At 42.7% G+C, this 14,484-nt stretch overlaps 1 protein-coding gene across 2 annotated transcripts in view; it reads right to left on the bottom strand.

Annotated features, from left to right (window-relative positions):
* Positions 1-14,484, bottom strand: part of LOC113036309 (von Willebrand factor A domain-containing protein 5A-like) — a 36,809-nt gene that overhangs the window by 5,892 nt on the left and 16,433 nt on the right. For both annotated transcript variants that reach the window (XM_080288604.1, XM_080288603.1), the window contains exons 12-15: positions 10,243-10,401; positions 10,054-10,157; positions 4,844-5,064; positions 502-522 (exon numbers count right to left, since the gene is read on the bottom strand). In XM_080288604.1, the coding sequence (XP_080144730.1) occupies positions 502-522; positions 4,844-5,064; positions 10,054-10,157; positions 10,243-10,401 (505 nt within the window). The remainder of the gene's footprint in view (positions 1-501; positions 523-4,843; positions 5,065-10,053; positions 10,158-10,242; positions 10,402-14,484) is intronic.

The raw sequence follows: 14,484 nt of genomic DNA on the forward strand, positions 1-14,484 counted from the left end.
TCATGTCGTAACGTTCCTGACATGTCTACCAGTAAAGTTTCCTCACCTGCATCATGTTGTCTGATTGATCCCTGCTGTATTTACCTCTTGCTCAACACCTTGGTTTATACAACTTGTTAATTCCAATTTGTTCTCTAGTGTTTAGATTTTTTTTTCCAGTTAATTTTTTTCTCATTTTGTGGTCATTCTGCATCAAGCACTGTGTGCCACAAAAATCACTCAGCCTCACTTCACCAGGTTATAATAATTTAAAAAACAAAAACAAAAAACCTAGAGGATTAGCCAACAATAATAAATAAACTAGTAAAATAATTAAATTCTGATATTACTGCAGTGCCTCACAGGTAGTATTGTAAGTATTAAAGATCTTCACTAATATTCCAAATATAACAAAACATTTCGAATAAGTTAAAACAGAAATATTTTGGCTTGTTTCTATTTATTGTTAGAAATGTATAGATGTGCAGATGTGTGTTACTCTGATATTCAACTTCTACTTACTACATGCCATGGCGAAGACACCTAGGATGTTAAAAAAAAAAAAAAAGTCAAATATTTCATAAGAATTTGTTAAAAAGAACTTTGTTATTTTAGGGAAGCAGAAATATAACACAAACACTACAAACAGTATTTGTGATGTGATGCGATGCAATACAATACTGTGGCATTTCAGAACTTATTACTCTCACTTCCCAAATGTGTCTGCAAGTAAAGCTTAGTCTTATTGGTCGCTGCAGCATTTATAGCACTTGTTTATTATCCTTTAAGAGCCAGATTGAATGCTTTTAATTACCCATGGCTGCTTGAGCACACATTGGCATTGATTTACATACTACAGGGAGTGCAGAATTATTAGGCAAATGAGTATTTTGCCCACATCATCCTCTTCATGCATGTTGTCTTACTCCAAGCTGTATAGGCTCGAAAGCCTACTACCAATTAAGCATATTAGGTGATGTGCATCTCTGTAATGAGAAGGGGTGTGGTCTAATGACATCAACACCCTATATCAGGTGTGCATAATTATTAGGCAACTTCCTTTCCTTTGGCAAAATGGGTCAAAAGAAGGACTTGACAGGCTCAGAAAAGTCAAAAATAGTGAGACATCTTGCAGAGGGATGCAGCAGTCTCAAAATTGCAAAGCTTCTGAAGCGTGATCATCGAACAAGCAAGCGTTTCATTCAAAATAGTCAACAGGGTCGCAAGAAGCGTGTGGAAAAACCAAGGCGCAAAATAACTGCCCATGAACTGAGAAAAGTCAAGCGTGCAGCTGCCAAGATGCCACTTGCCACCAGTTTGGCCATATTTCAAAGCTGCAACATCACTGGAGTGCCCAAAAGCACAAGGTGTGCAATACTCAGAGACATGGTCAAGGTAAGAAAGGCTGAAAGACGACCACCACTGAACAAGACACACAAGCTGAAACGTCAAGACTGGGCCAAGAAATATCTCAAGACTGGTTTTTCTAAGGTTTTATGGACTGATGAAATGAGAGTGAGTCTTGATGGGCCAGATGGATGGGCCCGTGGCTGGATTGGTAAAAGGCAGAAAGCTCCAGTCCGACTCAGACGACAGCAAGGTGGAGGTGGAGTACTGGTTTGGGCTGGTATCATCAAAGATGAGCTTGTGCGGCCTTTTCGGGTTGAGGATGGAGTCAAGCTCAACTCCCAGTCCTACTGCCAGTTTCTGGAAGACACCTTCTTCAAGCAGTGGTACAGGAAGAAGTCTGCATCCTTCAAGAAAAACATGATTTTCATGCAGGACAATGCTCCATCACACGCGTCCAAGTACTCCACAGCGTGGCTGGCAAGAAAGGGTATAAAAGAAGAAAAACTAATGACATGGCCTCCTCGTTCACCTGATCTGAACCCCATTGAGAACCTGTGGTCCATCATCAAATGTGAGATTTACAAGGAGGGAAAACAGTACACCTCTCTGAACAGTGTCTGGGAGGCTGTGGTTGCTGCTGCACGCAATGTTGATGGTGAACAGATCAAAACACTGACAGAATCCATGGATGGCAGGCTTTTGAGTGTCCTTGCAAAGAAAGGTGGCTATATTGGTCGCTGATTTGTTTTTGTTTTGTTTTTGAATGTCAGAAATGTATATTTGTGAATGTGGAGATGTTATATTGGTTTCACTGGTAAAAATAAATAATTGAAATGGGTATATATTTGTTTTTTGTTAAGTTGTCTAATAATTATGCACAGTAATAGTCACCTGCACACACAGATATCCCCCTAAAATAGCTAAAACTAAAAACAAACTAAAAACGACTTCCAAAAACATTCAGCTTTGATATTAATGAGTTTTTTGGGTTCATTGAGAACATGGTTGTTGTTCAATAATAAAATTATTCCTCAAAAATACAACTTGCCTAATAATTCTGCACTCCCTGTAAACAAAATTTTAAAAACTGCTGCAAGATGCGCTGGGAAACAAAGTGCTGAACAGGAAGCTCGGGGGTCAAGTTGCTGATTAGGAGGCATCATGTGTGATCGAACGTTGTGTGGATCTGTGATGATGACTCCCCAGATGTTCTTGGAAATCTTCTGGGCCACAGCGGTGGCAGTCACTACTGTGATGACAGGGCCAGACAGTGGCTCTGAGCCTTCCGTGGTATACGCCAGGCTTTGGTGGACGTGGGCTGCACGCAGACTCTGCTCCACCAAACCCTTGTTTCCCGTTGCACATTGTTGGAGGCGGAGCGGGTGGAGGTTAGATGTGTGCATGGGGACATCCACAAATATCCCATAGTGCCGCTGCGTATTTAAGTTAAGGGAAACACACATAGAATAAAGGCTGCAGTTAGTTGGCACCTGTCGCATCCCTGACTTTGGGGATGAATTGGCTGAGATTTAATAAACTTTTGGGCCAGTATGTTGGGATGTGATCACGACCAGTTGTAGGTTGTAGTGTCTGCGTGGTGCTACGTGGTGACGCGGGGTTGTCCAACGCTGACTCCTGGGGAGAAGAAGTGGTGGGTCCTTTTCATGAGGCCCCGCCTGAGTGGATCATTCGCCCCACAGAAGATTTTCCACTGGAGCAGTCTCGTGACGACACCCTACGCTCAGCCTTTGACCAAGATAGTAATTGATGGTCACTTGGTGTGCCCTAAAGCCATGTGGCCCTACCCGTACTTTGTATCATTGAACGAGTAAGCCGTGACACTCGCACAGAGGAGGAACACACCCAGTTGTTGGTGCTTAAAAGCCACCGAGATGCTGAAAATAGGGTTAATAGAAAAGTCGCACGGCACATAATGTACGAAATGTCACGGTTTGAGGCCTACCCCATGGCCCAGGATAGACGAGCTTCTGGACGAGTTAGGCACTGCCAAAATTTTGCACAATGCTAGATTTAACCAAGGGCTACTGGCACATTCCCTTGTCTGCAAAAAAAAGCCTTCTCCACTGTGTATGGTTTGTACCAATTCTTCACACTTTTGTTCGGCTTGCCCAAAGCCCCATGGACTGGGTGGGGCGGCCTCACCTAGATGATGTTATCATCCACAGTAACACCTGGGTGCACATGTGCAGCAGGTGGTTGCGGTCCTGAAGACTCTGCAGCAGGCAGGGCTCAGGGCAAACCCTAAGAAATGTGCATTTAGATGGAGGGAAGTACAGCATCTGGGTTAGCACTTGGGGTGTGGGCAGGTGCGTACAGATGGAGAAGACAACTGCCACTGTATCCTCCCCGCGCCCCAAGACCTAAAAGGAGGTGAGGCAGTTCCTGGGCCTGGTGGGGTACCATAACCAGTTCATGCCTAGTTTCAGTCCTTTGACAGATCTCACCTGAAAGGGTGCCGCAGATCTGATCCAGTGGGTGGAGCAATGCCAAGCAGTGTTTGTGCAGGTGAAAAAGGCTCTCTGTGGGGAGCTACTCCTCCACAAACTTTTCCCTCCCTTTCATCCTGCACACGGATGCCTTGAACAGAAGGCTGGGGGACGCTTTGTCCCAGCAGGTAAGAGGGGTTAACCGCCTTGTTCTTTTACATCAGCCAGAAGCAAAATACAGCATGGTGGAGAATGATTGTCTGGTGATCCGGTGAGCGGTCAATTCCCTTCGTTATTACCTCCTGGGACACTCGTTCGCACTCTGCTCAGACCACGTCCCGCTACAGTGCACCTGGGTCACTTGGTGGTACCTGACTTTACAGCCCTTTAGGTTCAAGGTGGTCCATAGGCCACAGATGGTCATGGACAATTTCCTCTCCCGTTTACACAGGGGGAGCCAGATGCGGCCTGGGCCTCAGTCAGACATTGGGATTGTGTGGCAGGGGTGTGGTCTATGGCGCCGCTGCAGTGGAAGGGTGGTGCAGCAGACTCCAGGGCCAGTCCCAGGGAGGCTGAGGTCCAGGTGGAGGGAATTAGGCTCACGAACACTCTCACGTTTTTAGTTATGCTGGGGACCAGCAGAGAGAGGGCCAGCTGCAAGCTTTTGGGAAACATAAGGTGCCGAACAGGAGGATTGGTGGTCAAGTTGCAGAAGAGGAAATATTGTGTGTGTGTGTGTGTGTGTGTGTGTGTGTGTGTGTGTGTGTGTGTGTGTGTGTGTGTGTGTGTGTGTGTGTGTGACAATTTAACTGTGTTCGAACGCTGTGTGGGTCCGTGGTGTTAACATCCATCTTGGTATCTTGATTCCTTGCATCATTTTTTTGCTACTGAATCTTACTTTTTGCCATAACCAACTTTTCTTTATATTTGTACTGTCTGTGACTCTTATAGTCTGCTTTTCAATATATCATTGTACCCCTTACAATAAATACCCCTTAATTCAAGTCTATCTTCATCTTCAGTCTGTGCCTGACAGAGTTTTATTTTTTCTTTTGAAATAAACTCACGGGGTGTTGGAATATTTCTGCGCACAAGAGGTCCTTGAATCATTTCGCTGTTGTCTTTGTTGACAGCAATGAAGGCAGTGAAAGAACTGCTCACTCCTGATTGGACACTGAGTTGCACCACCTTCTCCTTCACTCCTCCATCTTGCTGTCCTCTGTTCTCTCTCTCATCCATCTCCAGGGAGCGAATCAGAGTCCGAGCACCCAACCTGTGGACTGTTAGCCTGCAGACAAGAAGGCACAAAACCACAATAATTTCCTTTCCATCCATTTCCTTTTCATCACTTTAAAACAACAAAAAGATTTACACACAAGCAGGCTAACAATTTTGATCCACTGCTTTCCCAAAATGAGAACGTTCTTTATTTAAATCAAATACATGTAACCTAGAACAAAAAGTGTTAAACTGAGTGTTAAACTAATTCAGAATAAGATTAATCAGAAAACTACACAACATTTTTATCTTGTTCGGCATCACCACAATTGACATAGTTCCTTGAATGTTCCTTCTTTATCTCATCCTCTACCAGTAGCTGATTTTACTTAGACTTATCTATGTTTTTGGTAATCAATACATCTCTTTTTGTAATTTTATCTCCTTTATAAAAGGACCTCTCCTGCCAAAAATAATGTGCAAGTGCATTTGCTAATAGACAGCTTGGTACTGGATAAAATAGTATATCACCACAAAAGAAAATTTAAACCACGCCCAGTCAGGATAGTCAAACAAATCTCTCAGTCTTCACTTCAGAACAACTTTGTACTCACGTTTACCTTTCAAACAAACAGTACTGTGATGTGACAAAACCAGCCAAAGCTAACAAAAGTATAATTTCTCCTAAAATTGCAGTTTCATGCTCCCAACTTTGCAGGAACAATTTGGGGATAACCCCTCGCTGTTCTAGAATGACTGTGCAACAGTGCACAAAGTGAGGTCCATAAAGACATGATGAGCGAGACTGGTGAGAATTGACCTGCACAGAGTCCTGAACTCAACGTGATCGATGTGTGACCTAACAAATGTCCTTTTGGAAGAATGAACAAAATTGACCAAATCTGTATACCCATATCTGTGTATTCAAAGGAGCTTGCAAAGAAAAGCGTCTGGACTTCTTTAAGTTGCTTGAAGCCGTTTCACCTCTCATCCGAGAAGCTTCTTCAGTTCTAAGGTCAAATGGTGGGGAGTCCCAGATTTAAACCTAGTGGGAGTAACCCCCCACAGAGGGACAAGAGGACCCCCTGATGATCCTCTAATCGCCTGAGCCAAGGTGTGAAACTGGGTGTGGGTCCCAATCAGCCAGAGTTTCGGGTGAGCTCATTGTGAAACCTGGCCCCACCCTATTATGCAAATTCCTGAGGTCAGATGGCCCAGGATGTGAGTGGGCGTTAAGGCGTCTGGGGAGGGAACTCAAAACTGGATTATAGATGGCAGAGAGTTGGTGTCGTAGACCACCGCCTCTGTTCAAAGATGGTCGCTCACAGTGGACATAGATGGCTTCTTTCACTCCTCTTTCAAACCATCTGTCCTCTCTGTCCAAAATGTGAACATTGGCATCCTTGAAAGAGTGTCCTTTATCCTTAAGATGCAGATGGACTGCTGAGTCTTGTCCTGTGGAGGTGGCTCTTCTGTGTTGTGCCATGCGCAACATAGACAAATCTCTATGAGACAAAACTCCAAAACGCAGACTTAAGAATGTGGTGTATGCTGTACAGTGCAGCGAGGAATGCCCAGACCTCTACATTGGAGAGACCAAACAGCCACTTCACAAGCGCAGAAGTGGCTGTTTGAGAAAAAGAAAAAAAAAAAAAAGAAAAAAAAAAAGAGGGTTGACAGAGCATTTTTCAAAGAAACATATCTTGAGTAATATTTCAATTTTGAAGTGAAATTTTCACAGCACTCATATGTGCCCACACCATAACATTTTTATGAAAATCGTAGACGGATAGGCAGAAGTCCCGTGTTGATTTTACGGAGTTACCCATGTATACACTGAGCTGGTTGGTTTTACTGGCTGTGCGAAATTTGAAGTTACTTTGGAAACGTTTTTTGTTTTGTTTTTTCGTACTTTGAGAAGTACAAAAAGAATAAATCAGTTTAAGAGATCCCTGAGCTGTGCTTCAGTTGAAACAAAAACTGGACCCATTTCCTAGACTTCAGTGTTGTGGTATTTGTTTTGGATATAGACATAATTAAAATAATTTTAAACAGGAGTTACAGTAAAGAAAGGCTGCAGCTTAGCAAAAAACCCCAGGGTCACTTTGATAGGCAGTATAAATTATTATAATTTGCAATTAGGCAGTTAATTTAATTCAATTTGGATATAAGCTTAAAAATATTAGAGAAAAAAATAATGACCAGATGCTCCCCATGAGCAAGCACTTGGCAATAGGAGGAAGGAAAAGTTCTCTTTAAACAAGAATAAACCTTTGGCAGAACCAGGGTCATGGAGAGACAATCGTCTGTTGAGACTGTTTGGGGGTGAGAAGGAGGCAGACAGAGTCAGTGAGTGTGTGTGTGCACTTGAGAAAGTGTGAGAGAGAGTGAGAGTTGGTACTTTTAGTACTCTCGCTGCAGTGTTTTCGATTAACTGAAGGTTTTTTTGTGGAGCTTTTGCAGTGATGAATAATAATGAATTACAATAGTCCAACCTAAAGCAATAAATGCTCTAATTTTTTCATTAACAAATTTCTCAGCATCACTTTGAGACAGGATGTTTCTCGTTTTAGACATCTTGCACAAATAAATGAAAATAGTGCTAAATATTTGGTTAACATGTCAATTAAAAGATATATCAGATCAAAACTGGCTCCAGGATTCTTCACAGCCTTGCTGTAGTTCAAAGTAAAGCTATTAAATATCTGGTCAGACACAATGTTGTGAAGATTTTTAGGGTCAAAGACAAAGCTATTTCTTTCTTTGGCTCTCGGAGGAGGCGGACGCACTTTTTCTCCTCTCCCTTATCTTCCCTGCTAGTTCTTATGTCCTTGTCTAGTCTCGTGTCTTTTTTGTATTACTTTCCCTGGAACACTTTCTCACAGTCTGTGTCTAAAACCTAAAAGAGAATTATGGATTTGATCAACTGGTCTCTGAATGCTATTGACACCCTTTAATGAGAAGTCTGGGCTCGGGAGAACCCAAGTGCCCTGGAGGGACTTCCCCTGCCGGATACACAATGGAAAGGTGGCAGAGGATTGTGTGCCTGGCGGGACTGTCGATCGAGGACGCTGAAGATATCTACCTATTCGGAACCATGATAACAGGGTTCTTGCTGATCGGAGCTGACTTGGCCCTGGCTTATCGGAGAATTAAGAGAGCAGAACCGGCTGTTCAAACCCCCACAAGGCTGCCCGCTGGGATTGGAACGACAGGTGCGACTTCTCAGAAAGGGCTCACTGAAGGTAGCATGGTTAAGAGCTTGGAGGCGCTTACGACTGCAGTGAATGCTCAGAATAACACCTCTGAGCGTATGTATGTTGGATTACATCAGGAAAGAATCAACTCAGAACAACATCTCTGGGCGGAAGCTGGATTACATCAGATTACAGAACCTGCTATGTGAGCACAAGAGAGACAAGACCACGGAATCGACGGCTAATAACATCATGGAGAAACTCGCAGCTATTAACGGGAGATTGAGAGACCAGTGTCGGAGTGTTAAAAACAGCTTGAAATTCTCATGAGTTGTTTGCAAAAGAAAAATCACCATCATAATGCGGCTACCCCTTCGGCGCCAGCGGTGGGCTCAAGGCTGGAGCCAAACAAAAACTCCCTGATAACGACTGTGTTGAGTCTGTTCCTTCCCATTCCCTACAAGGCCACCTGGGTTGGCTGGAAGACTGTTTACTTAGCCTGGCGGGGCGAAGGACACTGTCTCAGCTGAACTCTGGACATGCATACATATACTGATACTGATAAGCACTCACTATCACCCTCCCTATCCAACGCCACCTCCAACGCTTACCTCCCCCATGATGTGGACAGCTGGAGGCACAGTCGAAGATTGCAGCGGTCCCAGATCAGATGTACACACTGGAACACTTTCCCATGTTGCTTGTCTGTGTTTATTGTGTTATGGTGTGTTGATACCTGTGCATTCCTGTATTATCCTTTTGTGTTGCACATTTCAATGTTTTTTTCCTCGCTACCTGGCCTGACCTGTCTCCCCAATGTGATGTTTGTATTGTATGTACGGTTAGCAAGGTCTGTCATCTTGGTTGTGGGTTAAAGACCTGCAACTGACAAATAAAGGCTATCTCATAACATCAGTTTAGTCTGAATTTAGAAGCAGGAAATTAGAGTTCACCGAGGTCTTGATGTCTTAAAGACATGACTGTAGTTTGATCTATTGATTTGTGTCACTGGGCTTCATGGAGACAATGTTAAGAAAGCAAAATGAAATTTTAAGATTTTTAAAGAGAATCTGATAAACATAGATAACAGTGTGTTGAACTTACTGTAAAATGTAGGTGTTATTTTGCTATTTAAGTCCAAAAATGCTTTTAAAAGATAATGAAGCAGTATTGCCAGTGGCTATAATTTCAAGATCTATTATGGAATAAAGTTACCACTTACCTTTGTGCTATATTTTCTGTTTATATCACTCACATTGACAGAGGATGGTGACCAATAGTCCAGACAGATGTGCTGCGTCTTTCTCTACTTAACCCCAGTTATCAGGCTAAAGGAGTCGAAACAGCATCTTGCATAGATTCCTTTTTGCTTCTGACAGATTTGCCTCTAAAGGTCAGACAGACTATGTTTTCTTCTCTAAACAAACACTATGACTGTCACGCTTTACAAAAAGAGGCACTGAGGGCACAAATTAGTTGCTGTTGGAGAGGTACCTGTGTGGGTCAAGCTGTGTGCTCTTCATGTACTTTACAGTAAAAATGGCAGATTGTTGCACAGTAGTTTTTTCACTTGAGGTCAAGAAATGGCTTCTTGATTTCCCAGAAACTGCAGACTGAGATTCCTCTGTCATGTCTAAATGTTTGTGATCAGTAATCATATACTATTAGATATTATGATACCCCTAATCCAAGAAAATAAGATTAGAAAAAGTGAAACATGTTTAAAACTAGACAAACACCATTAGGTCTGTGTATTATTAACTGTTTTCTAGTAAGTAGAGTTATGTTTCTGAAAATATTGTTTTAAATTCAACACTCGCATTTCAAAACAGAAGTGTGCCGTTTGTGTTAAACTGTTTTACCCAGTGTCCTCTGCAGGGCTGAGACTGAAGTGCAGCTGGTTCTCAGAGGGATGACCTGCCAGGCTGTACTTCACCGTCACACAGCCCTCTGCTGCCTCTGAGCTCTGACACAGAATCACAGGGTTAGAAGTCACGTTAATTACTGTCATCAAATACCTAAACAACAACATGAGAAGGTGCTGCTCTTACCTGTCCACTGAGCTGGGCATAAATCAGTGACCTCTGACCCTGGAAAAGTGCTGTGATTGGTGGAGAGAGGACAGTGACAGACACTTCCTTTGGTAAATCCCATGTGACTGAGATGTCGACCACAGCCGGCTGCAGAGCAAATCGCAGCGACTGCATCACCTGAAAAATAAAGAAAAACTCTCCAAATTTGCTGCTTCAATGTTTAACTTGACATGCTTGACTGCTCTTGCTCTTGACGAAGGCGGTCGCACTTTTCTCCTTTACTCCTCTCCCTTAGCTTCCCTGCTTAGCCTCTTATGTCCTTGTCTAGTGTCGTGTTTTTTGTGTTACTTTTCCCTGGAACATTCTCTCACAGTCTGTTCTCTAAAACCTAAAAGAGGAATTATGAATTGGATCAACTGGTCCCGAAATGCAATTGACACCCCTTTCTCAATGAGAAGTCTGGGCTTGGGTGAGCCTGAGTGCTGAAGATATCTACCTATTCGGAACCATGGTAACAGGGTTCTGGCTGATCGGAGCTGGCTTGGCCCTGACTTATCGAAGAATTAAGAAAGCAGAACCGGCTGTTCAAACCCCCGCAAGGCTGCCTGCTGGGAGAGGCGTGAGTTTCTCAAAATGGGCTCATTGAGTCAGCACGGATAAGATCTTGGAGAGGCTACGGCTGCTGTGAATACTCAGAATAAGATCTCTGACTGCAGACTGGATACATCTCGGAAGGGCTAGCTCGGAATAACATCTCTGGGCGGAAATTGGATGACATCTCGGGGAGGCACACTGCCGTGAGTTCTCAGAAATCGGCTCCTTGAGCACAAGAAATGACAACATCACAGAACGCAAGTATGGCGAAGCTCGCGGCTCTCCAACAAGAGATTGAGAGACCAGTGTTGGACTGTAGAACTGCTTTGAAATTCATATGAGCTGTTGGCACTAAAGTAAAAAGCACCATCACTTCATGCGGATAGCCCCTTTGGCACTAGCTGCGGTCTCAAGGCTGGAGCTGAACAACAACACCCTGATAACAACTGTGTTTAGTCTGTTCCTTCCCATTCCATGCAAGGCCACCTGGGTTGGCTGGAAGCTGTTTACTTAGCCTAGCAGGGCGAAGGACACCGTCTCAGCTGAACTATGGACACGCACACACATACATATACACTGATATGCACAAACTCATCCCCCCCTCCCTTTCCAAACGCCTTCGACGCTTATTCCCTTCTGATGCTGCACCCTTTACCCACCCCTGTTGCTTGTCATGTGTTTCTTTGGTGTATTAAGAGTTTTTTCATGTGCTATGTGCAGTGGTGTTTTTTTCTGTTCTCAAACTGATCTCCTTGTTGGAGCTCAGTCTGGGGGAGTTATTTTTCTCCTTATCTTTCCTCATGTGGTGCATTTTCCATTGTTATACCTCTCTGACCTGTCTTCCCCATGTGATGGTTTGTGTAATGTATGTATGGTCGGAGGGTAAGATGGCGCCGCCATTGCATGCAATAGGTCGGCAGCCTTATGAAATTTCCCCTTGTGGGACTAAAGGTATATCAAATCAATTCAATTACTTTTATTCTATATGTATAGCACTTCAGTTTTTGATTAACAACCACATATTAAATATTAGTATGCATGTCTGAACATACACATAAATAGACACATAATCAACCTTACAGTCAAACATTTATTCCAACATACAAACTATGGCCCAAAATAGAGAGGAAAAGATTAAGGGAAAGTTAACCAATAAAAATGTGCTTTCATCAGTCGTTTAAAACAATTACAAAAATTCCAGATAAGCTGAAGAGTATTCCAGGGTTTGGGCACCACGACCTCAAAAGCATGATCACCTCAAAGTCAGAGGGGAAAAAAACAAAAAAAACAAAACCTATATGGCCCAGAAATGATCTGCTGTGTATCACATCTTTGGAAAACTGAGTTCAGTTTCTGAACCTGATTACTTCCACACCTGTTCTTAATGACGAAATCACTTAAATAGGAGCTGCATGACAAAGTGGAGTAGGCCAAAAGATCTTCAAAAGCCAGACATCAAGCTGTGATCCAAGGAAATTCAGGGACATATGAGAAACAAAGTAATTAGATCTGTCAGTGTTGAAAGCCATTTGTAAAGCTGTGGGACTCCAGCGAACCACAGTAAAAGCCATTATCCACAAATGGCAATAACACGGGACACTGGTGAACATTGATAGCAACAAATATTTCTGGCACAACTTCACCAACTTCCAAAGTGCATGGAGAAGACAAAGATCTGATGACACCGAGACTCCAGCGACGCTTAAGATTCTAGGGAACAACTTTATTAAGTGAACAACGAGTTTGGTCTTGTGGCCTTCATCAGGGTTGTTGCAAAATGTCCAACAGTTAATGTTTAAAGAAAAAAAAAAAAAGGAAACAGAAAAAGAGAATTTCCAACTCAAGAAATAAACCAGCTGACCAATTGACATTAACGAGGTGGTATTGGTTCATTGGTTAAGCTACAGCCAAAATAGATTCTAGACTAAACCACTACAAGGGAAGGGGGGGGGGGGGGGGAATCCCAACATTTCCTAACATAATACATAATCAATATTGCACAGAAAAATGCAAATAACTTAATATAAAAAAATACAAATTAAAAGCTAATATGAGTACAGGAACATTAAAAGAGTGCAAAGATGCAAAAATCTAGTTAAAAACATAGAAACATAGTTGCTGCTAAGGGTGGCCCAACCAGTTATCACAATCATTTTTATCACACAGGGCGATGTAGGTTTGGACTTTTTCCCCCTTTAATATAAAACTGGTTAATTTAGAAACTTCATTTTGTGTTTACTTGTGTTATCTTTGTCTAATATTCAATTTTTTTTGATGATCTGACATATTTAAGTGTGACAAATAGACAAATATAAAATAAGGGGGAAAACACATTTTCACACCACTACATTGATTAATATGAATTTGTTGAATAAATATGCAGAAAACCATTTGCCAGCAGTACCAGTGATGCCATCTAGTTTTGTATTCTGGTGATAAGAGTAGCATGATCAGTGGTATCAAAGACTGCAGATAAGTCAAGCACAACTAACATGAAATATTTTCTCTTATCCAAGTGCATAACAATACCATTAGTAGGGATGGGTATCGTTTAGGTTTTATCCGATACCGGTGCCAAATCGGTACTTTTGAAACGGTGCCGGTGCTTAAACGGTGCTCGAACCGGTGCTTAAAGAATGGAGAACACAAACTTTGTCCAAAAACCTCTCACGTTCAGCTGGTTTTTTTTGTAAAAAGATAACAATGTTAGCCTTTTCTGCAGCTATGTGGCATATATGGTATCACTCTTGGCTGGAAGCAGTGCTTAAACAATGGAAAAAACACAAACTTTGTCCAAAAACCTCTCATGTTTAACTGTTTCCCACTTTTTCTTTGGTCATTTTAGCCTTTTTGGCCAGGGTGAAGGGAGTATCTGCCATCAAACAAGAAGACAGCTGCATGTAGCTATGATGATGTTTGCTAGTTCACCTTACATGCATTAATGTAATAACGTGGTTAGCCTACTCAACGTAAATTACACACGAACAACATGAAGCTACTCATGCAGAGAAGAACGGCTGCTGCTGCATCATCATCTGTCATCATTTCTGCTACACTGGCAGGGCTAGGGGCCAGGACTCTATTCTTCGGGTTTTTGGGGGATGTTGCATAACAGCCAACCCACCCGCAGTAGATGCGCTCGGTTTGAGGTCTCGCAGCAAGCTATCAAATACAGCGCATTTCTGGGCTTTTAAAAAAACCGCTATGCATCGCCAGGTGTTTCATCGGATTCGAGGTGTTACCTCCTTTGACAGTATCACAGTATCAGCTTAAAGCACTTGTTGCAGGCTGCTGAGTTTGCATATTTTGCTGTGAAGTACAGCCAGACTTTTGACCGCTTCGCCTTGGACATTTTAATCTGTAGCTCTGCTCTAAAAGAACGCACGTACCTGGACCCGCCTACTATTCTCGGAAACGTAAAATGATTGGCTAGAAGTGTATCACAGCTCAGGAAAAAAAGCACCGAAATGTGCGCTGCTTTTCGGTCTGGTTACTACCGTTTATGTCAGAACCGGTGCCACACCGGTACCCATCCCTAACCATTAGCATTTTTTTTTTAATAAAGTTGTTTCAGTGCTGTGGTTTTGAGAAGCAACAACTTTCTTGAAGACTTTGGAAATTGGCCCATAATGACCTAAAACAGTGGAATCTAAGGAGGGATGTTTT

Source organism: Astatotilapia calliptera, chromosome 14 (assembly GCF_964374335.1).
Source record: "Astatotilapia calliptera chromosome 14, fAstCal68.1, whole genome shotgun sequence".
NCBI lineage: Eukaryota > Metazoa > Chordata > Actinopteri > Cichliformes > Cichlidae > Astatotilapia > Astatotilapia calliptera.